Here is an 18,035-nt window from a genome sequence, read left to right on the forward strand (position 1 = left end):
GGAGACTCTGGGGCTGTGACATTTTATAGTGTCACAGCCCCAGCAAGCAGATTGGACGTGACTGTACGTCCAAATGTGTGAAAGGGTTAAATGGGAAATGCAAGTATCTACTACAACAGACATGTCAGGAGGGCTCTTTAAAGCTATTTTTGGATGTAATGACTTGCTAAATAGCTTTCACTTTAAAGGGGTTGTCTTACTTCAGTAAGTGGGATTTATCATGTAGAGAAAGTTAATACAAGGCACTTACTAATGTATTGTTATTATTCATATTGCTTCCTTTGTTGGCTGGATTCATTTTCCATCACATTATACACTGCTCATTTCAATGGTTACAGACCTCCCTAAAATCCATCAGTGTTGTTCGTGCTTACGCACTATAGGCAAAAGAATTAGCCTCTCTGGTGGCGGGGACCATGGGAGCTCACGTAGGCTGGTGCCTTTTCATATATCGTGCAAGCACGACCACCTCTGATTGCAGGGTGGTTTGTAACCATGGAAATGAGCAACGTGCAATGTGATGGAAAAATGAACCCAGACAGCAAAGGAAGCAGTATGGATAATTACAATACATTACTAAGTGGTTTGTATTAATTTTCTCTACATGTTAAATGCCACTTGCTGAAGTGAGACAACCCCTTTAAAGGAGTTGGCCATTTTCTGGTTACAGCTGACCAATGTGTTTGTAAGGCGATTATATCTGCAACATTTTCTATATTTCATAAGGTATGTCCCCTTGTTTACAAAGTCTTTTGTGCTATTCACACACAGGTCTTGTCCATAAAATGTCTGCTGATGGAGGGTCATGTGACATATCCTTCCAAATACACTGTATCAAGCATCTGCACTTGCACTGTTGGGAGTTTAGTGCAAGCACGGTGTGTTTGAATGCAGGAGGCATCACATAGAGGCGACTTGCCTGGTCACATGACCCTCCATCAGAAGATTTGCATAACAATGAGGCCTGGTTAATGAAATACAGCAAGAGGCACAGAATATCAACAAAGGCCATATAAAAAAAATTGCCATATAGTCATCTTCCCTACACATTGGTCACAAGTAGACAACCCCTTTAACCGCCTCCGGACCACCTAACGCAGATGTGCGGTCCGGAGGCGGCAGCGCTGCGCAGACTGACGCATATACGCGCCATCTCGCGAGACGCGAGATGACGCGCTTTGCTGGCCCGCGCATGCGCAGTTCGGGCCGGCATTTCGTCAAGGGGGGTCGCGTCATCAGCTTGCCAGCCAATGATCGCGGCTGGCAAGCTGATGATTTTTTTAAAAACCAATCAAGTGCCAGATAACAGATCATATTAGTAAATATGATCTGTTATATGGCTGCCCTGCTCCTCTGCTGGTCCTTTTTGTCGGTTGGATCCATCAGAGGAGCAGGCTACACAGTGAGTACACCAACACTACATACTTAGCCCCAGATCACCCCCTGCACCCCAATTAACCCTTTGATCACCCCTGTCAATCACTAGTGAAAGGAAAAAAGTGATCAGTGCAAACTGTCACTTTTTTTTTCACTGGTATTGACCGTTAGGTTTTAGGATAGTTTAGGCCCCTTGGTTAGGTAGTTTAGGGATCGGTTAGCGCCCAGCCCACCGAACCGCAGTCACTGATTCGCTGATTAGCGTATCGCTAATCAGCATTTGTACTTTTATAGTATCTGGAAGTGATCAAAACTGATCACGGTCAGATCTATAATTGTATTAGTGTCACTTTAGTTCTCCCTCCACCCAAAACGCAGTGTTTGCCCGATCAGGCCTGATCGGTCGCCCACACGTGCGTTCACCCACACCCGCCCCACCGCACTGACCAAAAAAAATGTTTTTTTTTATCACTGCACATTCACTTTACACGCACTGCGGCGATAAAAAAAATCAGTTTTGATATTTTTTATCAACCGCAGCGGCCTCTGGTACTTCGCTAGCCTCCCCTTTGTAAGACAGGCTTGCTTTTTTTCTTGGGTAGTCTCAGGGAATACCCCTAAATTTAGATGCCCAAATGTCAAACAGGGGGTATTCTTCTGAAGAGGCCTACAGAATACGAACCTGTAGAAAGCAGTGGCTCTCTGACCTAAAGTTCGGACGAGGAGGCTGAGGTCCCTGATAGCACCAGGCGTAACCGGCCCCGTGTCGCTAGACCACAGGTTGCGCAGGATCCGCTTCAAGAGCAGCAGAGTGGGGCTGCTGCTGTCGGATTACGTGGTGAGGCATACACCAGCAGTGCAGCCCTCCCTGGACCTAGTACCAGCACTGCCGTACAACCTGGTGAAGTGGCGAGCACCAGAAGGGCAGTTGAAGCCGGGACGGTGGCACGAGCAGTAGTGACCCCGTCGCAGCCACCGCAAAGACGTGCCCGTAGAGCCCCTAGAATCCCTGAGGTGCTGACAAACCCTGATTGGCAGTCCCCAACTTCAGCCGCACCTGTAGTTTTCCCTTTCACTGCCCAGTCTGGAGTTCGGGTTGAGACAGCTCAGATCGGTTCGGCCCTGGGATTTTTTGAGCTGTTCTTGACTGCGGAGCTCTTAGACATAGTTGTGGCCGAAACAAACAGGTATGCCACACAATTTATAACCGCCAACCCGGGAAGCTCTTATGCCCAGCCTTTCCGGTGGAAACCAGTCCAAGTTTCCGAAATTAAAACTTTTCTGGGCCTTCTCCTCAACATGGGTCTAACTAAAAAGCATGAATTGTGGTCATATTGGTCCACGAACCCAATTCATCACATGCCCAAGTTCTCTGCTGCTATGTCCAGGGCACGTTTTGAGGCCATCCTGCGTTTCCTGCACTTTAGCGACAACACCGCCTCCCGTCCCAGAGGCCACCCTGCTTTTGACCGGCTCCACAAAATTCGGCCCCTCATAGACCATTTCAACCTGAAATTTGCAGATTTGTATACCCCAGAGCAAAACATCTGCGTAGACGAGTCCCTGATACATTTTACCGGGCGCCTTGGCTTCAAACAATACATCCCAAGCAAGCGCGCCCGGTATGGGGTCAAATTGTATAAGCTCTGTGAAAGGGCCACAGGCTATACCCACAAATTTCGGATCTATGAGGGAAAAGATAAGACCCTGGAGCCGGTCGGTTGCCCTGACTACCTGGGGAGCAGTGGGAAGACAGTCTGGGACTTGGTGTCACCCTTATTCGGCAAGGGGTACCATCTTTATGTGGACAATTTCTACACAAGTGTGGCCCTCTTTAGGCATTTGTTTCTAGAACGGATTGGCGCCTGTGGCGAACTAGTCGCGCGGGCTTCCCCCAACGGCTCGTTACCACCCGTCTTGCAAGGGGGCAGAGGGCGCACTGTGTAACGAAGAACTGCTCGCGGTGAAATGGAGAGACAAGCGTGACGTTTACATGCTCTCCTCCATTCACGCAGACACGACAATACAAATTGAGCGAGCAACCCGTGTCATTTAAAAGCCCCTCTCAGTCCACGACTATAACCTTCACATGGGAGGGGTGGACTTCAATGACCAGATGTTGTCTCCGTATTTAGTTTCCCGCAGAACCAGACGCTGGTATAAGAAGGTGTCTGTATATTTAATTCAATTGGCTCTGTATAATAGTTTTGTTCTCTACAGTAAGGCTGGGAGAACTGGATCCTTCCTCAAATTTCAGGAAGAGATCATCGAGAACCTCCTGTACCCAGGAGGTTCCGTGGCCCCATCTACCAGTGTAGTTAGCCGCCTACACGAGCGACATTTCCCCAATGTCGTTCCTGGTACCTCAACCCAACCGTCACCCCGAAAAAGATGTCGTGTCTGTAGTAAGCAAAAGTAAGCAAAAAGGTTAATGTTTAGTTCAAAAAGTTAAAGTTTATATATTCTGTTCCAAAGTTAATAAAATTATTGCGTTGCGGCCTGGTTTTTTCTTTTTTTTTTTTTTACCTTCTAGGTGGACCAACCGATCGACTAGCTGCAGCACTGATGTGCATTCTGACAAAAGCATTGCGCTGCTGTCAGATTACACCCAAGTCGGTGTATGCGGCGCTGCAAGACGAGATTTCTACTCTGCAGTAACAGATACGTTTGGCAAGGCAAACGAGCTGAGGAGGAGGCGGCGTTCCTATGCTTTGGCAAACACTTTGTATATAAAAAAATCCCGGCAATGATTTATTTATCCACATCGATTGATGTGAATGGAGAAATCTGATTTGCCAGGGCATACGAGCTAAGTGGGTATGGATGTTGGGCGGAGCTCCTATGTCCTGGCAGACGCCTTTCCCCTCCTTTTTTTTTTTGGGCAGAGATTTTTTCATCCACATTGATCGATGCGAATGAAGAAATCTGTGCCGTTCATTTTTTTCTTTCAGCCCAGAGGCTGAACGGAAAAAAATATCTCATTACCTGTATGCTCAATATAAGGAGAATAGCAGAAACTCCTAATGCTGGCCATACATGTAATGATTGCGGAGACCCTCAAATGCCAGGGCAGTACAAACACCCCACAACTGACCCCATTTTGGAAAGAAGACACCCCAAGGTATTTGCTGAGGGGCATATTGAGTCCATGAAAGATTTCCATTTTTGTCCTAAGTTAGCGGAAAGTGAGACTTTGTGAAAAAAAATAATAATAAAAAATCAATTTCCGCTAACTTATGCCCAAAAAAAAAATTTCTATGAACTTGCCAGGCCCCTCATTGAATACCTTGGGGTGTCTTCTTTCCAAAGTGGGGTCACATGTGGGGTATTTATACTGCCCTGGCTTTTTAGGGGCCCTAAAGCGTGAGTAGAAGTCTGGGATCCAAAGGTCTAAAAATGCCCTCCTAAAAGGAATTTGTGGCACCTTTGCGCATCTAGGCTGCAAAAAAGTGTCACACATGTGGTATCGCCGTACTCAGGAGAAGTTGGGGAATGTGTTTTGGGGTGTCATTTTACATATACCCATGCTGGGTGAGATAAATATCTTGGTCAAATGCCAACTTTGTATAAAAAAATTGGAAACGTTGTCTTTTGCCAAGATATTTCTCTCACCCAGCATGGGTATATGTAAAATGACACCCCAAAACACATTCCCCAACTTCTCCTGAGTACGGCGATACCAGATGTGTCACACTTTTTTGCAGCCTAGCTGGGCAAAGGGGCACACATTCCAAAGTGCACCTTTCGGATTTCACCGGTCATTTTTTACAGATTTTGATTGCAAACTACTTCTCACACATATGGGCCCCTGAATTGCCAGGGCAGTATAACTACGCCACAAGTGACCCCATTTTGGAAAGAAGACACCCCAAGGTATTCTGTGAGGGGCATGGCGAGTTCCTAGAATTTTTTATTTTTTGTCGCAAGTTAGTGGAATATGAGACTTTGTAAGGAAAAGAAAAAAAAAATCATCATTTTCCACTAACTTGTGACAAAAAATAAAAAATTCTAGGAACTCGCCGTGCCCCTCACGGAATACCTTGGGGTGTCTTCTTTCCAAAATGGGGTCACTTGTGGGGTAGTTATACTGCCCTGGCAATTTAGGGGCCCAAATGTGTGAGAAGTACTTTGCAATCAAAATGTGTAAAAAAACGGCCTGCGAAATCCGAAAGGTGCACTTTGGAATATGTGCCCCTTTGCCCACCTTGGCTGCAAAAAAGTGTGACACATCTGGTATCGCCGTACTCAGGAGAAAATGGGGAATGTGTTTTGGGGTGTCATTTTACATTTTGGAAAGAAGACACCCCAAGGTATTCCGTGAGGGGCATGGCGAGTTCCTAGAATTTTTTATTTTTTGTCGCAAGTTAGTGGAATATGAGACTTTGTAAGAAAAAAATAAAAAATAAAAAAAATCATCATTTTCCGCTAACTTGTGACAAAAAATAAAAAGTTCTATGAACTCACTATGCCCATCAGCGAATACCTTAGGGTGTCTACTTTCCGAAATGGGGTCATTTGTGGGGTTTTTCTACTGTTTGGGCATTGTAGAACCTCAGGAAACATGACAGGTGCTCAGAAAGTCAGAGCTGCTTCAAAAAGCGGAAATTCACATTTTTGTACCATAGTTTGTAAACGCTATAACTTTTACCCAAACATTTTTTTTTATCAAAGACATGTAGAGCTATAAATTTAGCGAAAAATTTATATATGGATGTCGTTTTTTTTGCAAAATTTTACAGCTGAAAGTGAAAAATTTAATTTTTTTGCAAAAAAATCTTTACATTTTGATTAATAACAAAAAAAGTTAAAATGTCAGCAGCAATGAAATACCACCAAATGAAAGCTCTATTAGTGAGAAGAAAAGGAGGTAAAATTCATTTGGGTGGTAAGTTGCATGACCGAGCGATAAACGGTGAAAGTAGTGTAGTGCAGAAGTGTAAAAAGTGGCCTGGTCATTAAGGGGGTTTTAGCTAGCGGGGTTGAAGTGGTTAATGTAAATTTTCAGACTAACATCAATTTTTGTCCATTTTTTTCAACATGTCTTCATTTTACATTAATCCCATAATAAAATTATAGTTTTATGGCAGAATATACAGTATCGGTTTTTCACACACTGATGCCTTCATCCACCCCCTCCACATAAGAGGTAAGGCCAGACAGAAATGTCTTACAGCCTTGGACATTGGATCTCCTTCAGATCGGCTTATAATGGAGTCAAAGGAAAAATGTGTTCACTCAATAATTATGACGTGTTATGCTGTATTGGAAATTGTAGCCCATTTAGTGTCCAGTGTAAAAAGCTGAACTGTCTAGAGTGGAAATCAATAGACACTGACAATACATGGAATACGTTTTTTTTTTTTTCCCCTTGACCAATACCATATATGAAAAGGTTACTCTGCTTTTAAAATACCTCTACTGTAGTCTGTAAGATGTTGATTTGAAGGTGGGCATCATACTGTTCTTGACAGCATTATTACCTCTCTAATCTCTAACTGCTGCTCTCCCCAGGCCCTACCTAGTGCTGCAACCAGTTTAGAGTGGTCGAAAGCGCCGACAGAGTCCCTGTAACCAAAAATACAGCAACCACCATTCCTGTTAGCATTTTACAAGACAATTTTTTTTTTTTTTTTTAATTGTGTGACATAATCAGCTTTAACCTCTTAGTGAACAGCCTGTTTTGGGCATTAGGACCAAGCATTTTTCTTAATTTCGTCATTGCCTTCCAAGAGCTATGACTTTTTATATTTTTCAGTCAACGTAGCTTTAAGAGGGCTTGTTTGCTGCGGGACAGGTTGTAGTTTTTAATTGTGCCATTTTTGTACACATTGTGATTAACCTTTATTAATTCTTTCTGGGAGGGAGATGGGAAAAAATAGCAATACTGCCACACTTAGTTTTCAAGTTATAAATTTTACGACATTCATTTTTCAACACAAATAACATGATATCTTTATTCTCTGGATCAGTAAGAATACAGTGTTATCAAATACATAAAGTTTTTTATTTTATGTTTTACTACTTCTGTGCTGCAAAAAAAAATATATATATAAAAAAAGAAGAAAATGTTTTTGCATCACCACATCCCAAGATCCATAACTTTATTTTTCTCTCTATGGAGTTGTTTGAGGGCTTGATTTTTGTGGGATGACTTGTAGTTTTTATTGGTATAATTTTGGGGTAAATAATATTTTTTGATCCCTTGTTATTAAAGGGGTTATCCGACCCCTGAAATGCGTCACCTGCAAAGCTAGGAAGGCTTGTCCCTATCACTTCATGCCATTGGCTAACCCCCTCCCCCAACAACACCGGAAGTTTTCATACGCACATGGGGAGAAGCAGTGGCGGCCGTGGGCAAACCAGGAGCGGTGCTGATGCTGGGGAGTCAGGGAAGTACATTGTGTGTGAGGGGCTCGGGCATATTGGGGGGCATTTCAGGGATCAGATAATCCCTTTACCTTTTTTTTCAGTAGTGACCAAGAATAAATGAGCAATTCTATATTTATTTTTTTCGCCATTCACTGTAGGGGATATATCTTCATTCAGAAGGACCTGTGCTGACGTCACCACGCTCACCACGCGGTGACAGCAATTACGTCATCAAAGGTCCTTTTGCAGGTCCAGAAAGAAAAAGAAAGGCGACAATGCCAGATGCGCGATCAATTGGATAAGGTGATTTTTATTTATTTTTTAACCCCTCAATCGACATTTTAGCAAGAATTATGTATTAAAATTGCTATTATTTTCCCTTATAACCACGTTGTAAGGGAAAATACAGTGAATTTACTTTAATGGGGTCCGGGGTTGCTCATCCCTATCATCTCCTAGCAACCATCGCACATGCTTGCGATTTTCGCGCAGCCCCATTCATTTCTATGGGGCCTGTGTTGCGTGAAAAAGCAGAATATAGAACATGCTGCGATTTTTACGCAACGCACGAGTAATCCGTGAAAATCACTGCTCATCTGCACAGCCCCATTAAAGTGAATGGGCCCGGATTCAGTGTGGGTGCAATGCATTCACCTCATGAATTGCACACGCGCAGAAAACTCGCCCGTGTGAAAGGGGCCTTACTCCTTTGATGTCAGTGCTATACTGACATTGACCAGCCTACTCCGAAAGAGAGGCGCAGCCTACAATACAACACTCAAGTCAGGCTTGGGGCTTACATCATGTCCCAGCCTTCCTACACACATATTGGCACCCCACAATCAAATTTGCAGGGTGTTCCACTGCCCGCAGCATGTTAAGGGGTAAACAGCCCGGAATGAACTCTGGGCTGGTAAAGCAGGAACGCAGCTCTCATGTGAAAGCTGAGCCCATGCTGTGCTTAGGCTGGGCCCTGAAAAGGCGGTGGCCCAGCCTATTGCTCCTTAGGGACCGGCATAGGTGTGGTCACTTAAGGGGATAATAACTAAAAATATGAAATTTAATTGACATGTATTTACTTATATGCTTGCAGTATCTTTTTAGGCCCAATCAGAAGGAAAATGTCAATACTCTTTAATTTATCTTTCTTTGGTTACAGGAATGACTGATCTGCCAATTATAAAAATATATTTCAGGCATTTTCACTGCTCAACTTTATTATCCTCATTATTTTTGTGTAATTTTATTATTTCATAAATTGTGCGAGGTAGCATTCAGCATTTTTTTAAATAAATTATGGCATTATTTCATTTTCTTGTTTTATGAATTACGGTACATATTATAAATGTAGGATAACACTTTCTCTTAAAGGGAATCTGTCAGCTTCAACACCCTTCAAACTAGAGTAAGTTTTGAATAGTGTTCTCAATTATGGAATTCTTATCTTCATACTCACTTGCATTCTGATGTTGTGGTCCCACAAACCAGTAGTAAAATGCATTGAGAGGGCACCTCTTTGAGTCCTCTCCATTATGTGCGAGTTTGAGAGTCCTCTCACTGCATTTCACTGCTGGTTTGCAGGAGCACAGTCGTGGAATGCAATTCAATACGAAGATATAAATTACATAAGTGGACTTGGCGTCACGCCATACACCGCTTACTCTAGTTTGAAGGGTGTTTAGAAGCTGACAGATTCCCTTTACACATTGATGCCACATTAATTGTTCTCCATCATTCTTGAAAAGGCCTCACAATGGACCAACAATCAAGTTTTAATAAATGAAAAATGAAATTACACAAGAAAGTAATCACAAAATCTAGGCTACATGTATATTTTTGACAAAAGGTATTTTATATGATACAGAGACAAAAGGCAACATTATATCGACGACAATACTTACTTTGTTTAATGCCCCAGCACCAGTCAAAATAATATGCGAGTTTTCAACCTGAATTGTTCGTTGACCCAATCTCACCAAATAAGCTCCGATACCAATTGCCCTGCAGGTCACCTGGAAGAAAAAAAATGAAATACAAATAAAAATCAAACATAACATTCTTAAAAGAAAAAAGATCAAGACACTGAAGTTTGAGAATTTGGTACATATGCAATGAGGTTTGTCACCAAAATCTACAAATAGGCAAATTGGCTTTTTTACAAAACTGACCCTTGTGTGCGTTGTGTTTTGACCTTGATTGCCTGTATGGCTGCCACCAACTTCCCAGGGAGCCACACAACTAGCACTGCGCTTTGAAACCCTGTGAGAAAAGTGCATTACAAATGTTTGTCAGTCATTATGGATAGGGTTCATACCAGAAAACTAAAAATTATGTGTTTCTCACCCAGTTTTCAGGTTCAATTCTCTTTGCACAGTGATGTTTATGTGCTCACACACAAGTCGCTCTGTGTACCTCAGAGCAAAACAAAGATCTCTTCTGCTCTCTATGGCAGTTAGCTTTTTATCAAAACACTGAACTGTACCTGGTACCTACCTCAGGTAGACAATATCAGGGATTGAGTATAGGAATAACCTTTCCACACCTGGTTCTCAGTCACTCTCAGACCCGAACTCACTCTCTCACTATGTAGATATATATATTTATTTTAGCAGAAGGACTCGCACGAGTATATTTCATTAAATGTTTCTGTGTCTCGTTAAAAGATATCCACAGTATACCCCATAACAGTGACCTCTACAGCACCCTGCCCCCTTAACAGTAAACTCCACTGCACCTCACTCCTTAACACTGCCCCCCCCACAGTGCCCCGCCTCCTTACAATGGCACATCTACAGCAGGCTGTCCCCTTAACTTTGAGCTTCACAGCAGCCCACCTCCTTAACCTCTTGGGGACACATGACATACCAGTACGCCATGATGTTCCGGTACTTAACCAGCTCAGCTCCCCTAGTTTAAACCCCCTTAAAGACCAGACCACTTTTTACAATTCTGCAGTACACTACTTTCACGGTTTATTGCTCGGTCATACAACTTACCACCCAAATTAATTTTACCTCCTTTTCTTCTCACTAATAGAGCGTTCATTTGGTGCTATTTCATTGCTGCTGACATTTTTTCATTTTTTGTTATTAATCGAAATTTACAGAAATGTTTGCAAAAAAATGACATTTTTCACTTTCAGTTGTAAATTTTTCTTTATATATTTTTCTCTAAATTTATTGTTCTACATGTCTGATAAAAAAAATGCAATAAGTGTATATTTATTGGTTTGGGTAAAAGTTATAGTGTTTACAAACTATGGTACAAAAATTTGAATTTCCGCATTTTGAAGCAGCTCTGACTTTCTGAGCACCTGTCATGTTTCCTGAGGTTCTACAATGCACAGACAGTAGAAACACCCCACAAATGAAACCATTTCGGAAAGTAGACACCCTAAGGCATGGATGTCAAACTCATGGCCCTCCAGATGTTGCAAAACTACAACTCCCATCATTCCCTGATAGCTGTAGTATGCCCAGGCATGATGGGAGTTGTAGTTTTGCAACAGCTGGAGGGCCACGAGTTTGACATCCCTGCCCTAAGGTATTCGCTGATGGGCATAGTGATTTTTTTTTTTCATACAAGGTCTCATATTCCACTAACTTGTGACAAAAAATAAAAACTTCCATGAACTCACTATGCCCATCACGAAATACCTTGGGGTGTCTTCTTTCCAAAATGGGGTCACTTGTGGGGTATTTATACTGCCCTGGCATTTTAGGGGCCCTAATGCGTGAGAAGTAGTTTGGAATCCATATGCGTAAAAAATGCCCTGTGAAATCCTAAAGGTGCTCTTTAGAATTTGGGCCCCTTTGGGCACCTAGGCTGCAAAAGTGTCACACATGTGGTATCGACAAGAAAAGAAGAAAAAACACAGCGCCTCATGTGTGGTATCGTCTTATAAATAATATAATATTAGGTGCGTAGTTCGCTTACCAGATGCTGTTGTGAAGAGTCACAACAGCTGTAGATGCCTTGGCTGGTATCTATCCCCACCAGCTTAAGGGGATGCCGTGCTGCTGCCTGGGCCTCTTCCTGTCTCGATAGTTCCAGGAACAAATGGTATACAGATAATCATAAAAGTGGGAGACCACTATCTGGCGCTGCAGGCATATAGATGAGTCTTCAGGTTTTGTAGTGATTTTTTATTGAGGTCAACGCGTTTCAAGGGCGGAGTGCCCCCTTCGTCAGGACAATTCACAGAATGCAAACTTGCTTGTAATTGAGACATTTAAAACACTGTTTTGGCGGGTTAATCAGAGGGAGGTACAGAGATAAGGAGGGGCGTGTTTAGTATAATGAGGCTCCTAGATAGCCTTCAATTACGTCAATTAGAAGAAGATACTGGGATATATGTATATTTGTATCTAACATGTTACCTAAAGGAATATATTGTAGTGAAAGAGTGGGCTACAGTTGCGCTAGACTGAGCGCTACATATGGATGCTTATTCCCTCTTCTAAGTTGATACATTTGATACATTTTATTAAAACCTGCACTCTCTTGCGCTGGTATCTCAGAGAGACACCAGCACACGGAGTTCTACACAGAGCCAGAGTCATCTCAAGCTCTCTGCTCTCTCTGTCTGCAGCGATCCTCCGTGTCGGCTGCTTCATAGAGTACTGCCTGTCATATGAAAAGCACCAGCGCTGCTCGATCTCTGGACTGGAAACGATAGCAATCGCTGGTGCTGGTGTAATCCTGTTTCTTGTGTCAGCTAGTGTAATGGCCCTGCGGGATGCAGGGCTCTCGTTTCACAGGTTTCACAGGTAGTGGGGTGATTCCTGTGTGTACCTTTATTGGGACGCCTGTTCCCGATGTCAATCAAGTATATAGACTGCCAGTCTGAAGCGGGGGTGAGTGTGAACTTGCAATTGGGGCTGGAATCAAAGTTCTTGGCCAGTCTATGCCAAAGGGATTAGCATACTGTTATTATTATTATTACCACCACTATCGGTCCCCGATTGTCTTTCAAGAGATATTATGGATTGTGTCTAGATATAGTAAAACTGTATATATATAAATTAAACCAACAATTCTCATTGCATTCTTATATGCTATGATAAAAAAAATAATAATAATAATAATAATAATAACAATAAGTCTCTGCGTACTTTAAAAGCGGATGGGCTCATAGGGGGCACAGATGATAGGGGCGGTTATATAGATGGATAAATAGATGTATAAGACATATATATATAATTATACATTTAAAAGGTATATATATAAAATTATACATTTAAATGTGAAGATAAAAATAGTAATAATAATATAAATAGAGGTAAGATAAACATAAATAGATATCAATGTGAACAAAATTAAGATAAAAATTGACTCATCCAGTTGCACAGGATTAAACAAAGTAAAATCACATAAAAAATACAATAAATGTGCATACGGATGGATGGATGTAATGAAGGTATATATTCAATATTCTCTATCATCATTCTGCTGGTCCTAATTTTATATGGATCATTATCATAGAGAGTTTATACAGGCATATATACATGTGTATATAAATACACATATATATACCCACACAAGCACATGTAAACGCACATGCATGCAAACATACCTACACACACATATACACACACAGGGTTGTGCGTCATTGTCTCTCGGATATATATTGTTGATCATTATATAATCCTTATTTAGTATTATATATGTGTATTATTTTTATTATCTCAAAAATCTCATTCATGTCCTTCATAGGATAGTCTCAATGATTTCATTCAAACCTCGTGGACTCAGTGTATCTAATTGGTACATCCAGAATACTTCCCTCTTCTGTAGTTTTTCGAAAAGGTTCAGCGGGTTTTCTGGTATAAAATCAATGGGAGTAATTTTTATCTTGTGTTTGTCTTTTTCTGGGGTGGATGCACAATGTCTGGAAACCCCATGTTTTAGATATTGTTTGCGGATGTTATACCTATGTTGATTCACCCGGCAATGAAGGGCTTGGGTGGTTCGGCCAACGTATTGTAGGCCGCATCCGCATTCAATAAGATAAATGACATAGGTAGAGTGGCATGTGAGATGGTATTTTTTTTGGGGAATGTCGTACCATTATAGTTGGAAGTAAAGGAGGTTTGTCTATGTGTAATGACTTTACAACATAGGCACCTCTTAGATCCACACTTATAGCTACCTTTCTCTTTCACTTTTTCTTGGCTCGGTCCGCTTGCTTCTATCGCTAGGGTGTGTTGTTTCGGTTGGCTCGGGGCTAATATGTTTTTTATAGTCGGTGCCCGTCTATAGGTAATATTTGGTGTGGTGGGTAGGTATTTTGCTACATGTGGATCTTGTAGAAGAATATGCCAGTGGTTTTTGAGGATTTTTTGAATCTGTCTATTAGACGTGTTGTACTGAGTGATAAAGCCTGACTATTTCATTAGGGCCCTTAGGTTTGTTGTTAACTGATAGGCATGCCTCTTGTGATTGTAGGCTACTCTTTTTTATAGCGTCTTTCACAAGTTGTTTTGGGTATCCTTTATCCCGGAACCTGTTCTCCAAGATCTTTGTCTGTATTTTAAAATCCTTGTTCTTTGTACAATTCCGTCTAATCCTTTTACATTGGCTATATGGTATGTTTTGCAGCCATTTTTCATTATGGAAGCTAGAATAGTGAATATAGCTGTTAGTGTCCACTGTTTTGAAATATGTTTTTGTGCTCAGCAGATTATTGTGACATGAGATAATAATGTCTAGGAATTCTATCTCTACTTTATTGAAATTTGGGGTGAAGGAGATCCCCCAGTCTGTTTCGTTTAGGGAGTTGCAGAATATTTTTGCCGTGTCTTCCTTCCCATCCCAAATAATAAACAGATCATCAATGTATCTTTTATAATATATAATCTGTTTGTGGAAATCAGGGTGGTTAGTGATGAATTTTTCTTCGAATTCCCCCATGAATAAGTTTGCAAACGCCGGCGCTACTCGCGTCCCCATAGCGGTCCCCTTGCACTGATGGTAGACTGTATTATTGTACATGAAATAGTTGTTCTGAAGTATAAAACGTAAGCCGTCAAGGAGAAATTCTATTTGGGGTGATGTTAGCGTATCATCCTTTTGTAGAACTGTTTTTACACATTCTATTCCTATACCGTGCTCAATGTTCGAGTAGAGGGCTGTGACGTCCGTTGTAAGAAGGCCAAATGTGTCCTTCCACTCTATCTGTTTAAGTTCTCGGATCAATTGACTTGAGTCGTGGAGGTAGCTTGGCAGATTCTTCACGTAGGGTTGTAAGAACATGTCCATGAACTGTGATAGATTACTGGTAGCACATTTTGCGTTTGAAACAATAGGTCTGCCGGGGGGATTTTGTATGCTTTTATGAATTTTGGGCAAGTGGTAGAAATATGGGATACATGGTGTTTTTGGAGACAAGAAGTTGCGTTCCTTTTTATTAATATACCCTTTTTCATATGCCTTCTTAACCAGGGTATTTAGTTTTTTTGTAATTTCAGGGAACGGATCATGTAGTTCATAATAGGTGGTGTCGCAGAGAATGTTCTGTGCTTCTTTTTCATAATCCTCATAGTTCTGTATGACCAAACCCACTCCCTTATCTGCAGGCCGAATGGTCAATTCATCATTCTTTTTTAGTGTGTCCAGTGCTCTACGTTCATGGTATGTTAGGTTTCCCTTAAGTACCTTACTTTTATCAGTATCTGTTCCAATCGCGATCTTTTTTAGATCAGTAGATGCAAGATCAAAGAAAGTCGGGATGCAATGTCCCTGGCTATGTAATGGGAAGAAATTGGATTTAGGTCGAACTTCTATATGTCTGAAGTTGTCCGTATCTGTTGTTTGGATTTCTCCATTGTTTTCTATGATCTCTTTTCTACTAGTTGATCTTTCGTTTTGTCTTTGGGTAGGTATTTTGTTTTTTTCCAGGTCAAAATGTCTCTTTATTGTTAAATTACGTCTAAACTTCTGGACATCTATGAATAGACCCAGAGGGTCGATCTTATTTTGGGGGCAAAAAGACAGTCCTTTCTGTAGAAGGCTGGTTTCATGGGTTGTTAACGTGTGTGATGAAAAATTAAATATTTTCACTGTGGATGTTTCTTTAGTAGAGGTAGGGGGTTCAAGTTTCTTTGAATTTGCATTTACATCACTCTTCCTTTTTTGGTGTTGTCCCCCTCTCTTTCCTCGTGTTCTAGTTTTCTTTTTCTTTTTGGGAAATATTGGGTAATCTGTGGGTTCGATTTTGGACGGGGGGGGGGGGGGACGTAACCCCACTTCTAAAAAAGGAGCGCTGTGTGTGTTGGGTAATCTGGCATGATTTAAGAATGGTACAAATGCATTAGAGCCTGATGCTGTGTTATCAATAACCGAAATATGTTCATCAATTTCGATCAGAGGGAAAATGTGGGGACTGGGGGTGGGGGAGAAGTGGAGGGTATAGTCATGGGGGTGGGATATGTTGTCAGGGTCCTCTATGGTCCCTATGGGGGGGAGACCTGGAACAGATACTGATAAAAGTAAGGTACTTAAGGGAAACCTAACATACCATGAACGTAGAGCACTGGACACACTAAAAAAGAATGATGAATTGACCATTCGGCCTGCAGATAAGGGAGGGGGTTTGGTCATACAGAACTATGAGGATTATGAAAAAGAAGCACAGAACATTCTCAGCGACACCACCTATTATGAACGCATCCTACATGATCCGTTCCCTGAAATTACAAAAAAACTAAATACCCTGGTTAAGAAGGCATATGAAAAAGGGTATATTAATAAAAAGGAACGCAACTTCTTGTCTCCAAAAACACCATGTATCCCATATTTCTACCACTTGCCCAAAATTCATAAAAGCATACAAAATCCCCCCGGCAGACCTATTGTTTCAAACACAAAATGTGCTACCAGTAATCTATCACAGTTCATGGACATGTTCTTACAACCCTACGTGAAGAATCTGCCAAGCTACCTCCATGACTCAAGTCAATTGATCCGAGAACTTAAACAGATAGAGTGGAAGGACACATATGGCCTTCTTACAACGGACGTCACAGCCCTCTACTCGAACATTGAGCACGGTATAGGAATAGAATGTGTAAAAACAGTTCTACAAAAGGATGATACGCTAACATCACCCCAAATAGAATTTCTCCTTGACGGCTTACGTTTTATACTTCAGAACAACTATTTCATGTACAATAATACAGTCTACCATCAGTGCAAGGGGACCGCTATGGGGACGCGAGTAGCGCCGGCGTTTGCAAACTTATTCATGGGGGAATTCGAAGAAAAATTCATCACTAACCACCCTGATTTCCACAAACAGATTATATATTATAAAATATACATTGATGATCTGTTTATTATTTGGGATGGGAAGGAAGACACGGCAAAAATATTCTGCAACTCCCTAAACGAAACAGACTGGGGGCTCTCCTTCACCCCGAATTTCAATAAAGTAGAGATAGAATTCCTAGACATTATTATCTCATGTCACAATAATCTGCTGAGCACAAAAACATATTTCAAAACAGTGAACACTAACAGCTATATTCACTATTCTAGCTTCCATCATAAAAAATGGCTGCAAAACATACCATATAGCCAATGTAAAAGGATTAGACGGAATTGTACAAAGAACGAGGATTTTAAAATACAGACAAAGATCTTGGAGAACAGGTTCCGAGATGAAGGATACCCAAAACAACTTGTGAAAGACGCTATAAAAAAGAGTAGCCTACAATCACAAGAGGCATGCCTATCAGTTAACAACAAACCTAAGGGCCCTAATGAAATAGTCAGGCTTTATCACTCAGTACAACACGTCTAATAGACAGATTCAAAAAATCCTCAAAAACCACTGGCATATTCTTCTACAAGATCCACATGTAGCAAAATACCTACCCACCACACCAAATATTACCTATAGACGGGCACCGACTATAAAAAACATATTAGCCCCGAGCCAACCGAAACAACACACCCTAGCGATAGAAGCAAGCGGACCGAGCCAAGAAAAAGTGAGAGAGAAAGGTAGCTATAAGTGTGGATCTAAGAGGTGCCTATGTTGTAAAGTCATTACACATAGACAAACCTCCTTTACTTCCAACTATAATGGTACGACATTCCCAATAAAATACCATCTCACATGCCACTCTACCTATGTCATCTATCTTATTGAATGCGGATGCGGCCTACAATACGTTGGCCGAACCACCCAAGCCCTTCATTGCCGGGTGAATCAACATAGGTATAACATCCGCAAACAATATCTAAAACATGGGGTTTCCGGACATTGTGCATCCACCCCAGAAAAA

At 41.5% G+C, this 18,035-nt stretch overlaps 1 protein-coding gene across 3 annotated transcripts in view; it reads right to left on the bottom strand.

Moving 5' to 3' along the window:
- Positions 1–18,035, bottom strand: part of ACACA (acetyl-CoA carboxylase alpha) — a 932,629-nt gene that overhangs the window by 270,997 nt on the left and 643,597 nt on the right. For all 3 annotated transcript variants that reach the window (XM_044288111.1, XM_044288112.1, XM_044288113.1), the window contains exon 44: positions 9,648–9,758. In XM_044288111.1, the coding sequence (XP_044144046.1) occupies positions 9,648–9,758 (111 nt within the window). The remainder of the gene's footprint in view (positions 1–9,647; positions 9,759–18,035) is intronic.

The sequence above is a fragment of the Bufo gargarizans genome, chromosome 3 (assembly GCF_014858855.1).
Source record: "Bufo gargarizans isolate SCDJY-AF-19 chromosome 3, ASM1485885v1, whole genome shotgun sequence".
Lineage (NCBI taxonomy): Eukaryota > Metazoa > Chordata > Amphibia > Anura > Bufonidae > Bufo > Bufo gargarizans.